General features: G+C 44.4%; 1 protein-coding gene across 4 annotated transcripts in view; it reads left to right on the top strand.

The window, feature by feature from the left end:
• RBPJ (recombination signal binding protein for immunoglobulin kappa J region) overlaps positions 1 to 19,671 on the top strand; it is a 138,470-nt gene that overhangs the window by 58,780 nt on the left and 60,019 nt on the right. For all 4 annotated transcript variants that reach the window (XM_069202142.1, XM_069202141.1, XM_069202144.1 and 1 more), the window contains 3 exons: positions 3,775 to 3,912; positions 4,552 to 4,664; positions 12,348 to 12,488. In XM_069202142.1, the coding sequence (XP_069058243.1) occupies positions 3,775 to 3,912; positions 4,552 to 4,664; positions 12,348 to 12,488 (392 nt within the window). The remainder of the gene's footprint in view (positions 1 to 3,774; positions 3,913 to 4,551; positions 4,665 to 12,347; positions 12,489 to 19,671) is intronic.

The raw sequence follows: 19,671 nt of genomic DNA, 5'->3' as shown, positions 1-19,671 counted from the left end.
ACTCGAGTAAGCATCCTCAGTCCTCTGAGTCTAACCCTCGACAGCCTGCTTCGGAGCCTAAACAACCAACTACATTATCAGGACCGAAAAAGCTTCCATCTTCGGAACCGAAAAAAACTTCTTACTCGGAAGAGCAAGGACTTTCGAGCCATCTCAAACAGAGTTCGAAATCACTGCAGGAACAATCTTACAGACCTTCTGATGAAGACACTGAGATTCAGCCTATCCTTGAGGTTATGTATGAGAGACTATCCAGGATTTACATCCACAAAGAGACTGGCAGAATAGTTACTGTTCCTCCTCTGTAAACAAAAAGGAAGCTGACTTTTCAGGAACAATTAGACACTGCTCAACCACCAGAAAAAATGTATAAACAGAAGGAGAAGCCAGCACATGCCCCTACTTCTCCTCATCATTCACCACAGCTTTCCTTTTCACCACCACACACTAGCCCACCACCGTTGCTTTCACCAATGCATTCACAGTATTCACATGGGGATACTGTGGATCCTTGGGATGTATACGACCCAGATCCTATTCCTGATAATGACACTGATTTATATCCCTCCAAGCCTTCTCCACCAGAGGACACTACTGCATACACACAGGTTGTTTCCAGGGCAGCTGCTTACTGTGGGGTGCTTATGCACACTGTACCCCTAGAGGAGGATTTCCTACCTAACACTCTATCCTCCACCCACTCTAGATATCCGTGCCTTCCTATGTTACCTGGAATGGTTAAACATGCAGACCAAATTTTTTGTGAGCCAGTCAAAGCTAGAGTAATTACTCTGCGCATTGACAAAAAATACAAACCTGCTCCTACAGACCCTGATTATATCACACAGCAAGTTCCTCCAGGCTCCGTAGTAGTGAGTGCGCCTAGTAAGAGGGCTAATAGCCAGTCCTCAGGAGATGCTCCTCCCCCTGATAAGGAGAGTAGGAAATTTGATGTTGCTGGCAAGAGAGTGGCCACACAGGAGGCCAATCAATAGCGAATAGCAAATTTGCAAGCCCTGCTTGCCAGATACGATAGAGCCCACTGGGATAAGATGCAAGAACTCCTACAGCATCTCCCAAAGGAACATCAGAAAAGGGCACAGCAGATTGTAGAGGTGGGTCAGGCCATAAGCAATAATCAGATCAGGTCTGCCCTTGATGCTGCAGATACAGCAGCCAGACGTGTCAATACTGCCATTACTATAAGAAGGCATGTATGGCTACGTTCTTCTGGTTTTAAACCAGAGATGCAGCAGGCAGTACTTAACATGCCTTTTGATAAAAAGCATTTGTTTGGTCCAGAGGTCGATACGACCATAGAAAAACTGAGGAAAGACTCGGACACTGACAAAGCAATGGGAGCATTATATACAACACCGTATAGAGGCTCCTTTCACAGGCAGCAGTTTAGAGGAGGATTCAAGCCACAATCCTATGAGGCTTCTACCTCCCAAGCAAAACAAGGACAACAGCAACAACAATACCAGAGAGGGGGGTTTAGAGAGTCTTACAGAGGACAATATTTTAGAAACCGAGGCAAGTTCCAAACCTCAAAACAAGCCACTACGCCATCAAAACAGTGACTTATTTACAATCCCTCAACCCCACACATCTCCTGTGGGGGTGAAGACCACAGCAATTCCTCTATGGATCAATTGGTCAGGGATATTTGCTAACACTTTTCCCCCTCGCCAACTACTCCCATTTCTGGTCAACACACTGTCAGACATCTCTCACCATGATACTCACAGCCCCAGTGTGGGCACAACAATATTGGTACACCACACTCCTAGACCTGTCGGTAGTACCTCACTCCAAACTTCCAAACAGACCGGATTTGTTAACACAAAACAAAGGTCAAATCAGGCATCCAAACCCAGTGCCCTCAACTTAGCGATTTGGCTCCTGAAGTCATAGAATTTGGATACCTAAAACTTCCATTAGAATGTATGGAAGTGCTTAAGTAAGCACGTAAACCTACCACTAGACAGTATTCTGCTAACAAAGTGAAAAGATTTGTTTACTACTGTCAAACTAAAAATACTGAGCCACTTACTGCATCAATACAAGATATTGTATGCTAGCCACTTCATTTACAGAAATCAAATCTAGCTTTCTCATCCATTAAAATTCATCTTACTGCGATATCAGCATACTTGCAGACTATTCAACACACCTCTGTATTCAGAGTTCCAGTTATGAAAGCCTTCATGGAAGGATTAAAACACATTATTCCACCTAGAACACCACCTGTTCCTACTTGGAATCTGAATATCATACTCACAAGACTCATGGGCCCACCTTTTGAACTCATGCATTCTTGTCAGATTACATTTTTGACATGGAAGGTTGCCTTCCTAGTAGCTATTACTTCATTTCGAAGAGTTGGTGAAATACAAGCATTCACCCTTGAACTTTTTTCCAAATGCACAAACATAAAGTTGTACTTAGTACAAATCCCAGATTTCTACCAAAAGTAGTAATACCTTTTCACATAAACCAAGCAGTGGAATTGCCAGTCTTCTTTCCACAGCCAGACTCAGTTGCAGAAAGAGCCCTTCATACTCTTGACCTCAAAAGAGCTCTAATGTACTATGTACATAGAACTAAATAATTTAGGAAAACAAAACAACTTTTTGTTGCCTTTCAGGAACCACATAAAGGCAATCCTATCTCTTAACACAGATTAGCAAGATGGCTTGTTGAATGCATACAAACATGTTACATTAAGGCAAAAAGACAACTTTTGATCACACCTAGAGCACATCCTACTAGAAAGAAAGGTGTGTCTATGGCATTCTTAGGAAACGTACAAATATCAGATGCATGTAAAGCTGCCACATGGTCTACTCCTCAAACATTTACAAAATATTATTGTGTAGATGTATTTTCAAAGCAGCAGGCAAATATTGGCCAAGCTGTCTTAAAAACATTATTTCAAACAACTTCAACTCCTAAAGGCTAGCCACCGCAACTGTTTGGGAGGATTAACTGCTTTGTAGTCTTTGCATAGCATGTGTATCTACAGCTACACATGCCATCGAACGGAAAATGTCACTTACCCAGTATACATCTGTTTGTGGCATGTAGTGCTGCAGATTCACATGCACCCTCCCTCCTACCCGGAAGACTGTAGTTGTTTTAAGTTTTATTATTTGCATATATGTTGATACATTTGCATTTGCATGGACATCTATTTTTACTTACTGCTTTTATACAACATTTATATTCTTACACTCTATCACTCCTTCCTACACCCTTTTGAGGGAAAACAATTTAATAATGGAGTTGATGCCCATGTGCAGTATGACCGAGAGGAGGAGTCACTCAATCCTGTGACTCCGAAAATACTTTTTTGAAGAAAAACAACTTGTAACACTCTGAGTTTGTTTAAACTTTACTAGTTTGACCGCGCCTGCTGCAAAGAAAGGATGTCAATCAGAAAAGATGATTGAAATCTGATTCACTACCTTTTTGTGACGGATTGTAACTTGCACCTAAATTAGTGTCATCTAGTGATGCATTCACAGGAATATGTCAGAATATTTAATGGACCACGCCTTTAAAATTTCATACTCCGTGGGTTGGGAAGTGACTTGCCCATGCAGTATTCCAGAAGGCTTGAGGGGTGGTTCATCAATGTAAGGATAAGTAACTAAAACAGCCACATAGATAGTTTTTCTGTAGAACTTCATCTTTTTATATTTAAAAACGATTGTTTGCTTTTTTGTATATATTCTTCTTCTCTCAGATTAACATTATCTTTTTCTGCAGTATGTATTGCTTCAGGGACAAAAGTTGCACTGTTCAATAGGCTTCGATCCCAGACTGTTAGCACGAGATACCTGCATGTGGAAGGAGGAAACTTTCATGCAAGTTCACAGCAGTGGGGAGCGTTTTATATTCATCTCTGTAAGTATGCAGAAATGCAGCCTTAATTAGTTTTAAAAACTGGTGCTCCCCCTTTGGTTGCGAGTGCTGTAGTGGTACAATATCAATCTGTATAGATCCCATAGGACCACATTGCGGTTTGGAAATTGAGGGCCACGTTGTGTCTTTATGGGACACCCAAATTAATCAAAGAAGCATAGTTTCTTCTAGGTGAATAGCAGAATTCATGAATAAGCAAAACGGTGGACAGGGGAGTCCATATTCCATACTTTGGGGTGGGAAGGGTGTTGTCTTTACAATTGTTTTATGTTCAGGGACCAAAATACCACTTGGAAGTGACGGAATCAGGAAGCACCCCGACTTCCTTTTCTTATGCTTGTAATTTAATATTGATTCTGATCAAAACATAATTTCTGCACCTAGTCAAAATAGGCACTGAAAGACAGGATTTCTGCTGGTGCTGTCTATTTTCAGTATGTTTCTGAAAATCTAAAGGCTTTGGTCTTGAAAAGTGACTGGGGTAGATGAATTAATTTTTGAAAAGACAAGCTTTGTCATGCAAAAGCTCTAACTATGGATAATGATGCATTTGCCTTATGACAATCAGTTAATCACTGCTGATGTGAGATCTTATGTTTACACTGATGTTCATTTTTGCAGTGGATGATGAAGAATCGGAAGGTGAGGAATTCACAGTTCGCGATGGCTATATCCACTATGGGCAGACAGTCAAACTTGTATGTTCCGTTACAGGCATGGCACTTCCAAGATTGGTAATAATTTATTTTTATTTTTTTATTTAGATATTAGATGTATAAAATGTTATCTAAGCTATTATATTAACAATATTTAATACTGTGTATTAGATTATCAGTGGGGTGCTGCTTGTGATAGTTTGAGGTGATATTATTTGTCATCCAGAATGCATTGTGAAGAATGGTGAATATATTTCACCAGACAGCTATGTTCTCCTAAAGTAGCTCAGACACACCATGGAGTCAAAGGAGTAAGAGGGAGAAAGACATGAGTATAAAATGTTGATATTTCTCTGTTAGAAGCGACCATCCTCCATCTTTCATTCAACTTCCATACAAAAAGATGCAGTCATCTAAGGTAACTATAACAACATGTTTACCAAAAGTGATTTAAATCAGTCTTACACTTAACTAGTTCAGATGTTCAGAGTCCTTATTGAAAACTCACTACAGATAATGTTTGCAAACATTAATTTAGAAAAAACGCAGGGGAAGCCTTTTAGCAGAGGTAACAGGACTCCACTTAGTCATGGAGGTCAGTAGGAATCACCTTTGGGTAGACCTCCTGCACCTTAAAAGCTCATGTAAGCTGTCATTGGCCACAACCTTCACTTTCGGCCGTCTTTCAATCTATGTTGCATCACTAATAAGGTGTTTGGTCTGGGCCAAACTTTATACTCTGCCAGTAAGCTAAGGATTACTGGTGGTTTTAGAGTGAACAGGACTGCGGCTTTAATGCTTATACATTTAATTTCACAGGGATCCGTGCCAAGGCCTTATCCACGATAAATAACAGACATAGCTGCAGGTGCCCACTGACACTAAGAAAATTTATTCATGACTAAGTGCTCCTAAGTCAGCATCATTTAACATTCAATCAACATTACGTGTGGAATGGAAAAACAGCTTTTTTTTATTTCTTTTTTTAAAGTTTTTTAAACAATAACATTTCCAAAAATATACATTTTGTTCTCCTGTGAAAACAGTTCAGGCCAAATAGACTTAATTCAATATCATGGGGAAAACGTAGGCTGAAAAAATGTTGTTTAGAAGAAATAGAATTAAAAAAAGGTGTGGCTACATCAGAATCGCAAAATGGAGTGATTTGCATGAGGATAGCCTGCCAAAGTAGAGAGAAGTACTATTAACGTCCAAAATAATCATTTCCTTTGGTCTCGCCAGTTTTATATCGTATCATAAGATGATAAAAACATAAAAATGCATGTTGTGGCACATTGGAAAAATATTAGCAGAAACATTCTGCTTGATATTTCTGCATGTAGATTCCTCCGCTTTTGACTCTCTTCGGTGCCAGACTGGATCAAGATTCTTCCACGCCAGCTCCATACCAGTGCCTGAAGTGATGTCACCAGAGCCGTAAAGAACCTACCTTGTCACGCAGACGTCAGTCCCCATCTTTCTATACCTTAAATGAAGTACTGGATGGCGGAATTGATGCCACCAGAACCATACATAGCCCATCCTGTCATGCAGACAGCACACCCTATTTGTCTGCAAATCTGGAGCACTCCTTTTGACAGTCCTGTTTGGAGTTATTCAGAGATTATTAATCTCAAACTTAAATGGTGTTGTGCAGAAATAACCCCTGATCCGGTGTTCGTCTTGAATGCCATGTGTGTGGTTTCCTGGAGAGCAGTGATCCCCCCCCCCCTGTAGCATCTTTGGTCCCCATGAGACCAGTAGAGGCACCATTTGGACACCTGCCGGTGCGCCATTGACCTCTTCATAACCTAGGTTCTCCCTTTTCTGCTGCCTCTGACGCCCATGGCGCCAATGCCTACTTCTCACACCTAATGCTGACCCCTGTTCCCCCGTCAGCACCGCCACTAGTGACACCATCCTCAAAGTCACAACCACCCAGCTATAAGCAAATTCCTCCTACTGCCAGAACTATGCTTCCCAGATCTAGGAGAGGCTCAGTGCCTCAATGAGGAATACCTATATAGGGAGGAACACACTCAAAGGCCATTCTCTATAGAACAAGATTATTCATGACCTCTTTGGCAGTGATTCTGATTTGTTTGGATACTCAAAGGATAGATGCTGAGGAGTACTAGTGTTTATAAAGATCTGGGTGATGCCAGTAGAATATATACCTCCCCAGAATTCAGGACTGCCTCATCCAGAGTTAGTTTGCTACCTTGCAGTGGTGAGGAAGGCGGGAGAAGTATCGGAGCTTCCTCTTATCTTGGTGGAGACAAGATCCAAAATTCTTACAGAGGTACTCAAGCCATCTGCCCAAGCAGAACAACTACTTTTGTAATTGAGTGATACCCTTTTTAAGCCAGTCTATAATTCTTGAGAGAGACGGACTACTTCTATAACTGTAAACACAACAGTGGTTAGAAGATACTGGCCTGGTCATGGGGACATTTCCATTCCTCTCTGTGCACCTGGCCTATTTTTTTTTAATTAATGTTCTCCGCCAGAGCTTTTCCTGCAGCTCCAGCAGATAAGGAGTCACATAGGGCGTATCTGCATTTTGTAGTGGAGTTTATTCACTACCAGTTTGAGGTCCTTCCTTTAGGACTAATATTGGCACCTGTTGGAATGTGCCTCTTTTTTTTACATGGTTTTCCCCCCTACTTTTTGCCAGGCATCTGATGTGATTTCGACTGAAAGTGCACTGAGTTCCTGCTAACCAAGTCCTCAGTGCCAGATCTCTTTACCAAAAACTGCACAGTTGTTTCCCCCAATTGGCAAAACCTTTAACACCCTCTGTAAGTCCCTAGTACATGGTACTCCTGGTACCTAGGGCGTGGGGTACTAAAGAGGGTCCCTAAGGGCTGCAGCACAAATTGTGCCATCCTAAGGGAGCCCTCACCAAGCACATAACAGGCTACCCTTGCAGGCTGCGTGTCTGGGTGCAGGCAAAAGTAAAAACATGACATGGCACACAGCCTGTGTGCCATGTCCCCAACACTGCATGCAATATATGTAAGTCACCCCTCTAGCAGGCCTTACAGCCCTAAACAGGTGCATTACATTACATGTGAGGGCATATCTGTGCGAGCAGATATGCCCCTGCTATGTCTTTGGCGATTCTCAGACATAGTAAGTGACCGGGGAAACCATTTTAAATGCATATCCTGGACACTGATCAATACGAGTTTCCCAGCTACATGATAGTTTCACTGAAGATAGGGGTGTTTGGTGTCAAACATCTTGTATTGGTGAACCCACTCTGATGCCAGTGTTGGATTTACCAATACATCTACCCAGAGGGCACTGTAGAGCTGCCCCTTGAAACTCTACCAGCCTCAGGTCTGCTCGCTCACCAGTTTCTGCCAGCCTGCAACCCGAGACACTATTCTGGACCCCAAGGATGAGAGCCTTCTGCTCTCAGGAGGCCCAGAACAAAAGCCTGTCCAGGAAGAGGGTGTAACACCCCCTCCCACAGAATGACTTGCTGATTAGCCTTCCTAAGGCGTCAAGTCTCAAAGGACTGCTGCCTTTGAAATGCGAATCTAGCTCCCTTCACAGGAAGAGAATCCACCCACCCTTCCATGTCCAGACCCCATTTGGCACCTAGGCAGGTGGGAAAATTAGCCAGTCGGGTAGGTGTGCCACCTCCAGGCTAGTGCCACCCTTAAGGTGGGCTACTGGGAGATGGATGTGATTTTTCAGAAGCGGCCATCTTGATGGTGGCATACTTAGAAAATCTGGGATAGGGTTATGCCCTCTTCCCACAGGAAGTGGTCATACAAGGGAGCGTAGTGACCCTAAGGGTCAATAGCCCATTGGCGTCTACCCTCCAGGCCCCTAGATTCAGTATTTAGGGAAACCCTTGGCACCAGAGAAGCAGATCCTGACAAACTAAAAAGGCCAAGGACCACATCAGAAGAGAAAAGAAGCAGCTGACCTAGTACCAACCCAGTCTGACTGTCTGCATCCCTTGTCAAACTCTGCACCAAAGTCATCTTGGCCTGCAGCTATGACTCCAGAAACCCAGGAAGACTGCCTGCCTTCAATAAAGACTCAAGACCTCCCATGAAACAGCGGACCTGTTCCCCAACAAAATATAAAGAAGGGACTTTGAAGCCTCCAGAACCCCAAAGACCTGACACCTGAAGTCACCACTGCACCTGCCGTCACTGACCCCGGTTGAAGTGGACCACCAGTGCCAGCAAGGCTCCCCAGAGTAAGAGTCCATCATGGTTTCACCCCTCTTCACCCCTCTTGGTCTCCCCGAAGTCGACTGCAGCCTCTGCCCGCAGGCCCCCTTCCCTGCAACCTCTCTGGCGAGAGAAACCAGACACCTAAAACAGCCACTGCACTCGTCGTCTCCAGCCCAAATTGAATTGTGCCCTTGGTGTCAACGAAGTCCCCCTGCTCTCCTGAGCGTGAGTCCACTGTTGTTTCACCCCTCCTGGACTCCACAACGACACCTGCAGCCTCAGACCACAGTGCCCCTCAACAGAGAGTGCTCCTGGACACAGAAACTCGACACCAAAGGTAACCTGTGCACCGTCGCCCCTGGCATGTGGAAAAGAGGACTCGAGTTGCAACTACGTCCCTCAGCACCCCACATTTGTAACCTACTTGGTGATTGCCCTTGACTGGCCTCCTAGCTAAAGCCTGCAGGATTTTTTCACGGGAGACTGATCTCCATTGAAATACATTGGGCATCTGATGCCGTATTACACCTCTGCACCGGGCTGCCTCAGTGCTGCCCTGAGTGACCTGTTGGGGTGGTTCTGACCCTTGCCCAATATTTACCTTAAGTCTCAGAGATAAGTAAGTTGCCATACAGTACCTGATTGCAGAACTTGTTTTTCTTCCCAGATGATAACATTGCAGAACTCAGAAACTGCACTGTGTCACTTGACCTCACTACCCCTAAATAGAGCACTTTGGGATTGTATAGCAATCTCTGTCCACTCACTGGGGAACCCCTGGACCCTGTACACGCTTATCACAAACCATATCAAGGGCCATCTTCCTAGAGCACCTCTACCCTTCACAGTGGGGATGGTAGTGCTGCAGCACACCTCAGAAGATCTGGAATTCCGGCATTTCCATACCTAGATTGCTGCTATTGAAAGCCAAGACTCCAGCGATGATGTTGCACTACTTGCAGTCAAAACATTCTTCCTGGTGGACATAGGTTTTTCAGTCAGTTGCACCTCGTGTCCTGTTAGTGCCTGCTGTTCATAGGGCAGTAGTGGACAAACCATCCATCTGTCTCCGTGTACTCAAAGGATATGAGATTTTCAGTTGATGATTCCATTGTGTCAGGGAATGGCTCTGATTTCAGTCCTGATGGTCCCAAGCCTGCTTTGTCTGCTGTCTTCTTGCATCCTCCTGGTCGCACATGAGGTCCTTCCAGTGGGTGTCCTCGGGGAGGTTTTCCAGCATGGGAAGACATTTTGAACAACCTGAGTTTCTGCACAAGGCAGCTGATCTAGCCTGGTCAGGTGAAAAGGAGACTCTGGTAGCAGGAATGTCCATCCAGCCCCCATCACTTATGGCCATGGTGGTGACGGGTGCCTAGATCTCACCTTCCTTCCCACCTGTCAGCCAATACAACCAAAATGTGGTATATCAATAAACTTGGAGCAGTAGGGTCTCTGCTTCTCTGTCAGGAAGCCCTTCGAGTCCAGTCTTTGCCTCACCAGCATGAGGCTTGGCTGGTAACGGACCATTTTGCAGGTTCTCCTGACCCCAGATTTGACCGCCTCAGTCAGCGTCATCTTGGTGAAAGAGTGGCATCTCCTAATGGAGATAGTTCAGAACATCGTCGACCAGTGGACTACCCATCAGGTGGATTTCTTTCCCACTCCCAGCAATGCCCATTGTCTGAAGTTAAGTGTCCTCAAGTATCTGTTACGAGAACCCTTGGGGGACACGTTGCGGTTGAAGTAGAATTCTCGTCTTCACTACACATTTCCTCCCATAATCTTTGATTCCTCTCATTCTGGGCCTCATTAGGCGGGCCAAAGCAATTTCCATCATGCTGGATTGGCTGACTGAGAAGGGTGTGGTACACAGGCGTTCTGCATCTTTCCTTGTGCCCCAATTCCATCTATCTCTCAGGGTAGATCTTCTTTCCCAGTCGGAGGGGCAGAGCCTTCGCCCTCATGCCTGGAGATTGTGGGGCAAATTAGTTACATTCCAATTGCCAGTGGAGGTTTTGGATGTTAATCTGTTTGATCATCGTCATTCCATTAAGACGTTTTGTTCCAGAATGTGGAATGTTTTTTGTGCAGTGAGCAATGTTGATCTCTTGAGGGCCCATTTGTCAGATATCCTGAAATGTATGCTTTCTCTCACACAGCTACGTTGTGGGAACTGTCAAGAGATACCTAGAAGCTTGTTGGCTTTACTCTGCCTTCAGAATCAACCATCCCTATTTAAGTTGCTTATCACCGTGATTCTCAAGGGATTGATAAATAGGTTTTCCTGCACTCACTATGTCACAGTGGTACCTTAATTTGTTTCTAACATTCCTGATTGGGTATCCCTTTGAGCCCCTTCATAGTTGCCAGTTACAGCTGTTGACTTTTTAAGACTGTTTTCCTACTAACTGTCATTTTGGCGAAACGTGTCAGTAAGTTGCAATTGCTGAGAGTATGATTACCTTTTATTTCCCATTTCCCTGGCAAGAGGGTTGCTTCCCTTCCTAATAATGTGGCCTTATTCCACCTGGGTCAGCCTATCACCCTTCCATTTTCTATCCCTGCTGCTTCCTACCAACAAGGAGAAAAGGCTGCACAGTCTTGATCAGAAAAAGGCGGGCAATTTCTAGAATGATTGCACTAAGCATTTTCAAAATGAAGACCAGCTCTTTTTAAGGTAAACGGGCAACCAGAAGGGCAAAGCAGTCCAAGATGTATTATGGCTATTCGAAGAACAAAACGCTTGAGGCCTAAGTGCCCACTCCACCAGAGCAAAGTCTTATACCTCTGCCTTGGCAAGGATAGTTCTTGTTGCTGATATCTGCAGAATGGCAACATGGGTATTCCTTCACACATTTACTAAACTATACTGTTAAGGTTCTGAGGTTCAACAGTACACCTGTCTTGCCTGTTCTGTCCTCCGGTACTTCCTTTCCTGGCCATTCCTTCAGGCACCTCCTACAAGTGACAATCGATTCAAAGATGAGTAATCTGCAGGTAGAAGTATCCTTCGGAGTCCAAGTATATATGCGATTGGCAACAATCTTTCTATTGGATAATCTTTCTATCTACAGATTCCTCACTGATCCCATCCTTCTTTGCGTCTTGAAGGATGGGCACAGGCAATTTTTGATATGGGTAGTTTATTGCACTGCACCTCAACTTCCGTAATATCGTTCTCATCCCAATGGCGTGAACAAAATGGATGGGAAACCAAAGTTGACATCTGCTTGTTGGGGTGGAGGAGGGATGTTATATGGTGGAAGGGGAGATGTGAGTGGCTCTATGGCTCCGGTGGCATCAGGGTGACAACCCTTGGGGTGGAGATATGAGGAGCGACTACCCTCTGAGTGTTGAAGGGCATAGAAGAGTTTCCAGATCTAGCTTTGTGGATGGCATATTCATAGGTGAAGGAGTGTCCACCAAAAAGAATGTTGAACTGGTGTTACAAGTGATATTTCCTCTTAGACCAGGCTGTGCTTGTTGAGCATACTAACAATAGGATTAAATGAAAATGTTGCCTTCATTGTATTAATATTGCTGTTGTACTTACTCTTGTTAGATCATTCGAAAGGTGGACAAACAGACTGCTTTGCTTGATGCAGATGATCCTGTGTCACAGCTCCATAAATGTGCATTCTATCTTAAAGATACAGAAAGGATGTACTTGTGCCTTTCCCAGGAGAGGATAATCCAATTCCAAGTGAGTTCACTTATAATTTTGAATTTACTATATCGTGTTTTGAAAAAGCAGTTTGAAGGAGGTCAAACATATTGAAGTTAGATTTCATGAATTAGGTTAGTGCTTCCTACAGGCAAGTGTTTATTATTTTTTTCTCCATTTTCAGCAGATGTGCATAAATGAATGCAAGACCTTTTCTTGGGGCCCAGTGATAATAATGGGCCTTTTCCTGTGTGGGCAGTAATATTTACCACAGTTATCCTGAGTGTCTTCATCCACGTGGCAGGAGGAGGATCGAATTGTAACTTCAAATTATCTTTTCAATGTATACACCGCTTCCTACATTGAGGGGGATCCTGTAGAAGAAGGGAAGCCTGGCTCGTGTTCACTAGTCACGGGTCCATTTGGAGAAAATTGTGACCATCATGCCAATCAGTGATCATCTCCGGAACCATAACGGCTGGGCAGTGGTACATATGATTCCAGCTTTATCACATCCACCTCAGGCTGGAGGAATAGGCCCGAGTTGGGGGATGAAGACCATCAGTTCCTGGGTCTCACTGGAGAAGCAATAGAGGTAGTGATAGCTCCTGTATGTAGTATCTCCCAACATATGTGAGCTTTCACACTTTATTTTATACTTATTTCTATATTTTTCCTTACATTTTTACTTTTGAATGACATCTTTAAAGTCCATCTACTGAGTGAAGTATTTTTACAATCATTTGATGGATTATTTTCAGTTAGGATGCCTTCTCTCTTTGAGAAGTGTCTCTCCTGTGAGAGGAAGTAGGTGGTCTCTTGCCTAGCTCTTTGAGGTATGCCTCCACATTCTGTGAAATAATGTTAGAAAATGTGCAAAAGGAAATTAAAAGACCCGGAAGGAATGCTACTCAAAGGTATGTTACAAGACATAAGATCTAAAGAGCAGAAAAAGAAAAGAAGACTTGAAAAAACATCCTCTAATGCACCCTTTGAAAAGAAGTCTGCTCCTGAAATGGGCTCCCAAAAGTGTAAATTCAAGGAGGGACAGTACAGTGGTGAAGGTCTTCATCATCATCACTGCTACTCTTGACATCACTCAAGATCAACATTAAAATTAACATTATTGAGAACTTTGGCGTGGTCATGTTCGCCATCTTAGACAGACTTTTTTCTTCTCCACATTGTCGCCGAAGAGAACACGCTATAAGGTCACAACATCGATTACATAGGCTGTTTCATCCTTGAAGACTCCTAATACAACAAAGTCAGTGTCTCCGTCAGTCAGAGTCCTACCATTCATGGTCGAAGAGATTCAGAGTTTTCACTGTCGCCATCGATATTTATGCGTATGACGGGAACACCTTTTACATCAATAGAATTTCTGCATTGTCTTGTACTCCTCACCTTGTTTACCCTCTAATTTGGAAAATGTCATCCGAGGCTCTCAACTTAATCACTTTCACCAACTCCCAGGAAAAGGCTAACTGCTCCAGCTTTTGCTCCAAGCCATTCTCTGACATCTCCCAGGCCTATCACCCCGGCCCCTGATCCTTTACCAAGTGTTAAGATCTATCATTCCTTTTTAGGATCCTCTAGAAGAACCCTTATAACATCTGCAGCTATTTCCAACTAGAAATGTATCCAAAACTGCATCCAGGTCTTCAGTGGGAAGAAGTGGGAGACTTATATCTTCTCTAGTAAGACCTCCACACCTGCAAGGGTCCTAACCCAAACTCTTGCGAGAAGCAAAAATACAGGACTTCTGATAGAGGTAGAAGTTCTTACTTAAATACAACAGATACATGTTACTCATATACCCCTACATCACCTGTGTCTTCTCTCTATCGTGTCTTACCCATTGATGATAATACAAGATTTATTAAGGTTTGAACTGAACCTGCTTTTAGAATTTCGCAACTGTTAGTTATTTGAAGATTTTGCAACCAAGGGTGATTACAGCAGTACAAGCTCAATGAAAGTTTTCTAGTAACCAACCAAATAATAAATGTGGCTGTAGATTCTGCAGAACTGGCTGCCACTAACTACTGCCGTGGTCTATCTATAAGATGTTGCTTCCTACTTCGCCTCACCGCACTGAAGCCTGAATCACAATTAAGTGATCAATCTGCCTTTCTGAGGTTTTACACTGCTTTGTCAGCATATTAGCAATGAGATGCTGAAGATAAAAAATGAATCAGATGCGCCAAAAAAAATAGGCGTATAAGAGAAAAATAAATTCTTCATTCAATATAAGCCCAAAGAACAGAGGTATTACCAACTGAAGGTTCCAGACCCTCCTTGGCCCTACAAGCCTTTGCAACATCATCAACAATATTCTCTGGGCCAGAGATAATCATAAGTAGAGCATTCCTATCTACGATGACCTTGAAACAAAATTGGCGAGGGAGGCATTTAGCAGAAAGCAGACATTCATGCTCTTACCCACACCAGTGGGTGAACAATATCTATGCATTTAGCAGTGAGGACCGTAATTAGAATACTTATCACCTAGCTCTATTTTGTATCATATGGATACTTTCCATGCTGCAAGGCCATTCCAACATCGATTCATCCGAAAATGTCATCAAAGCACCACCTTGCCATTCTGAGGTACGCAACGTCATTTGTGCTATCAAAAAATGTCATAGAGCTGGTACCACACCGAGACAGGCCAGGGAGTTTGCTCCAAATAGAGTCTGGTACTAAAGAAAGAACCAATAAAAAAAATCAGAGACCAATACATGTTCATTATAGAGATATTCGGCATGCCTGCCTGTAGGAAGTTGGTCTGTATGTACTATTTCAAAGTAAGAAATAGCATGCACAGAGTTCAAGGGTTCCCCTTAGAGGTAAGATAGTGGCAAAAAGAGATAATTCTAATGCTCTATTTTGTGGTAGTGTGGTCGAGCAGTAGGCTTATCAGAGGGTAGTGTTAAGCATTTGTTGTACACACACAGGCAATAAATGATGAACACACACTCAAAGACAATTCCAGGCCAATAGGTTTTTGTATAGAAAAATATATTTTCTTAGTTTATTTTAAGAACCACAGGTTCAAGATTTACAAGTAATACTTCAAATGAAAGGTATTTCACTTAGGTAACTTAGGAACTTTGAATCAGCAAAATAGCGTGTACAGTTTTCACAAAAATGGCAATAAGCTATTTTAAAACTAGACCGTGCAATTTTCAACAGTTCCTGGGGGAGGTAAGTGTTTGTTAGTTTTGCAGGTAAGTAAACCACCTACAGGGTTCAAAGTTGGGTCCAAGGTAGCCCACCGTTGGGGGTTCAGGGCAACCCCAAAGTTACCACTCCAGCAGCTCAGGGCCGGTCAGGTGCAGAGGTCAAAGTGGTGCCCAAAACGCATAGGCTTCAATGGATAAGGGGGTGCCCCGGTTCCAGTCTGCCAGCAGGTAGGTACCCGCGTCTTCGTAGGGCAGACCAGGGGAGTTTTGTAGGGCACCGGGGGGGACACAAGTCAGCACAAAAAAGTACACCCTCAGCGGCACGGGGGTGGCCGGGTGCAGAGTGCAAACAGGCGTCAGGTTTGTAATGGAGTTCAATGGGAGACCCAGGGGTCTCTTCAGCGAAGCAGGCAGGCAAGGGGGGGGGTGCTCCTCTGGGTAGCCACCACCTGGGCAAGGGAGATGGCCACCTGGGGGTCGCTTCTGCACTGGAGGTCGGATCCTTCAGGTCCTGGGGGCTGCGGGTGCAGTGTCTTTACCAGGCGTCGTGTTCTTAGAAGCAGGCGGTCAGGGGGAGCCTCTGGATTCCCTCTGCAGGCGTTGCTGGGGGGCTCAGGGGGGGTCAACTCTGGCTACTCACAGGGTCGCAGTCGCCGGGGAGTCCTCCCTGTAGTGTTGTTTCTCCGCAGGTCGAGCCGAGGGCGTCGGGGGCAGAGTGAAAAGTCTCACGCTTCCGGCGGGAAACGTGGAGTCCTTTTAAAGTTGTTTCTTTGTTGCAAAGATGTTTCTTCTTTGGAGCAGAGGCGCTGTCCTCGGGAGTTCTTGGTCATTTTAGATGCAGGGTAGTCCTCTGAGGCTTCAGAGATCGCTGGACCCTGGGGAACGCGTCGCTGTTGAAGTGGGGAGACAGGCAGGTAGGGCTGGGGCCAAAGCAGTTGGTGTCTCTGTCTTCTCTGTAGGGCTTTCAGGTCAGCAGTCCTTCTTCGTCTTCAGGTTGCAAGAATTTATCTTGCTAGGTTCTGGGAGCCCCTAAATACTCAATTTAGGGGGGTGTTTAGGTCTGGGGGGTTAGTAGCCAATGGCTACTAGCCCTGAGGGTGGCTACACCCTCTTTTTGCCTCCTCCCTGAGGGGAGGGGGGCACATTCCTAATCCTTTTGGGGGAATCCTCCATCTGCAAGATGGAGGATTTCTAAAAGTCCGTCACCTCAGCTCAGGACACCTTAGGGGCTGTCCTGACTGGCCAGTGACTCCTCCTTGTTTTTCTCATTATCTCTCCTGGACTTGCCGCCAAAAGTGGGGGATGTGTCCAGGGGGCGGGCATCTCCACTAGCTGGAGTGCCCTGGGGCGCTGTAACAAAGGGGGTGAGCCTTTGAGGCTCACCGCCAGGTGTTAGAGGTCTTGCAGGGGGAGGTGAGAAGCACCTCCACCCAGTAAAGGCTTTGTTACCAGCCACAGAGTGACAAAGGCACTCTCCCCATGTGGCCAGCAACATGTCTGGTGTGTGGCAGGCTGGCAAAACTGGAAGTCGGGTATGTTTTCAGGGGGCATCTCTAAGATGCCCTCTGGGGTGTAGTTTACAATAAAATTTACACTGGCATCAGTGTGCATTTATTGTGCTGAGAAGTTTGATACCAAACTTCCCAGTTTTCAGTGTAGCCATTATGGTGCTGTGGAGTTCGTGTACGACAGACTCCCAGACCATATACTCTTATGGCTACCCTGCACTTACAATGTCTAAGGTTTTGCTTAGACAATGTAGGGGCATAGTGCTCATGCACCTATGCCATCACCTGTGGTATAGTGCACCCTGCCTTAGGGCTGTAAGGCCTGCTAGAGGGGTGACTTAGCTATGCCATAGGCAGTGTGAGGTTGGCATGGCACCCTGAGGGGAGTGTTATGTCGACTTAGTCATTTTCTCCCCACCAGCACACACAAGCTGGCAAGCAGTGTGTCTGTGCTGAGTGAGGGGTCCTCAGGGTGGCATAAAACATGCTGCAGCCCTTAGAGACCTTCCCTGGCATCAGGGCCCTTGGTACCAGGGGTACCAGTTACAAGGGACTTACCTGGATGCCAGGGTGTGCCAATTGTGGAGACAAAGGTACAGGTTAGGGAAAGAACACTGGTGCTGGGGCCTGGTTAGCAGGCCTCGGCACACTTTCAAATCATAACTTGGCATCTGCAAAGGCAAAAGGTCAGTGGGTAACCATGCCAAGGAGGCATTTCCTTACACTGCCCTACTTTAAATTATTCCACATCTTCAGCATATTAAACTGGATGTGTCAACAAGACAATATCTCCTCTATTCTAGTTTTTTTGGCATGTTATATTTACATTGTCCCAAATGCAAGGTTGCATGCGAGACCTTTATAATGCCAAAAAGGCCAGTGGTGCCCAAAAACCAACTCCCGGGAAGACGCATTGTTTTAGCATGATAGTGTATCTTCTACAAGTAGTCCCATTCCAGAAGATGCTTCTCTATCAGGATGGGGTGCTGATGTGAATCACCTATCAGTTCATAGACAGTTAACTGAACATGAGCAGTTTTCACAACATTTGTAGCTGAGAGTGGTTCATTTAACTGTTAAAGCCTTTCTCCCATCACTTCAGAAATGATCCACTATTTTGACCCAGAAAGACAACATTATGTACTACACAAACAAGCAAGGAGACACAACAACTGCTTTCCTTTGAAGCACAGTTGATTTGGCATTGGTCTGTAGCTGGGCATCTGTCATTAACATGTGCATGGGCCATGGGCAGTGAATCAGCAGGTGGATTTGCTCAGTCACTATTACCAGGTGAATCACTAATGGGTACTGAATAACAATATTTTTAGACTAAATCTTCAAAGAATGGGGTAAACCTTCTTTAGACTTCCTTGCCATTTGACACACTAGAAAATAGTCTTTGCACCCAGACCATCTCTGTGCAATGCCCTTTTGATGAACTAGTAAGGAGACTTTGTGCATGCCTTTCTTTGATACAGTTAAGCCCCTGGAAAACAGTTAAACTGAGAAATTCATCTGCAAAACGTATTCTAATAACCAGAGACTGGCAGAGGAAGTGGTGGTACCCAGGCATTTATGTGGATGTGGCTCAGATGTCACAGATACATTCTTTGCAGACACAATCCGCTCTCCAGGCTTCAAGATTAATTTCACCCGTTGAAAATGACATCCTTAAAGTTGGCAGCATGGCTTCTGAGTGTAGGAAGCTGGCCTGGCTTGTAGTGGGTACCTATGGTACTTACACCTTATACCAGGTCCAGTTATCCCTTATTAGTGAAATCTAGTAGTGTTCTAGCAGCTTAGGCTGTTAGAGGTAGCTGTAGCAGAGTAGCTTAGGCTGAACTAGGGGGACATGCAAAGCTCCTGCAATACCACTATAGTTACACAGTACTTATACACAATAAAAGACAATACTCAGTGTTACCAAAAAATAAAGGTACTTTATTTTAGCGATACAAGGCCAAAAATATCTTAGAGGCAATACTCCTTCTGGAGGTAAGTTATATACACAATATATACACTAGAGACCAAAATCAGGTAAGTAAATATTCACAGGATAGTGCAAACAATAGAAAATACCATAAAATGCAATAGGAAGAAACAAGCCTACAGGCAACACAAACTATATACTAAGAAAGTGGAATCTGAATTCCCCTCCTCCCCTGCATCCCACCCACTCACCCCCCCCCCCGCCCAACTGTAGTGTAGAGGGACTTGGAGTGTAAAAAATAAAATAAAAAAGGTGAGTAAAATACCCCACCCCAGAGCCCAGGAAAGTAGGAGTAAAGTACTGCAAGTTTCCTCAGGACACACTACAAGTCGTGATTGGAGTTATTGCAAGACTGCAAACAACAAATGGTGGATTCCTGGACCTGAAGACCTGTAAAGAGAGGAGACCAAGTCCAGAAGTCGTAGAAGATTCCAGGAAGGAGGAGCCCCTGTCAACCAAGAAGATGATGCAAAAGAGGATTCTCCGGTTGGAAGAAGTCTGTAGAAAAGCACCAAAGAAGATGGCTGCGGGTT

Source organism: Pleurodeles waltl, chromosome 1_2, assembly GCF_031143425.1.
Source record: "Pleurodeles waltl isolate 20211129_DDA chromosome 1_2, aPleWal1.hap1.20221129, whole genome shotgun sequence".
NCBI classification, from domain to species: Eukaryota; Metazoa; Chordata; class Amphibia; order Caudata; family Salamandridae; genus Pleurodeles; species Pleurodeles waltl.
The sequence above is the reverse complement of the archived record's forward strand: the minus strand, read 5'-3'. Positions and strand labels throughout refer to the sequence as shown.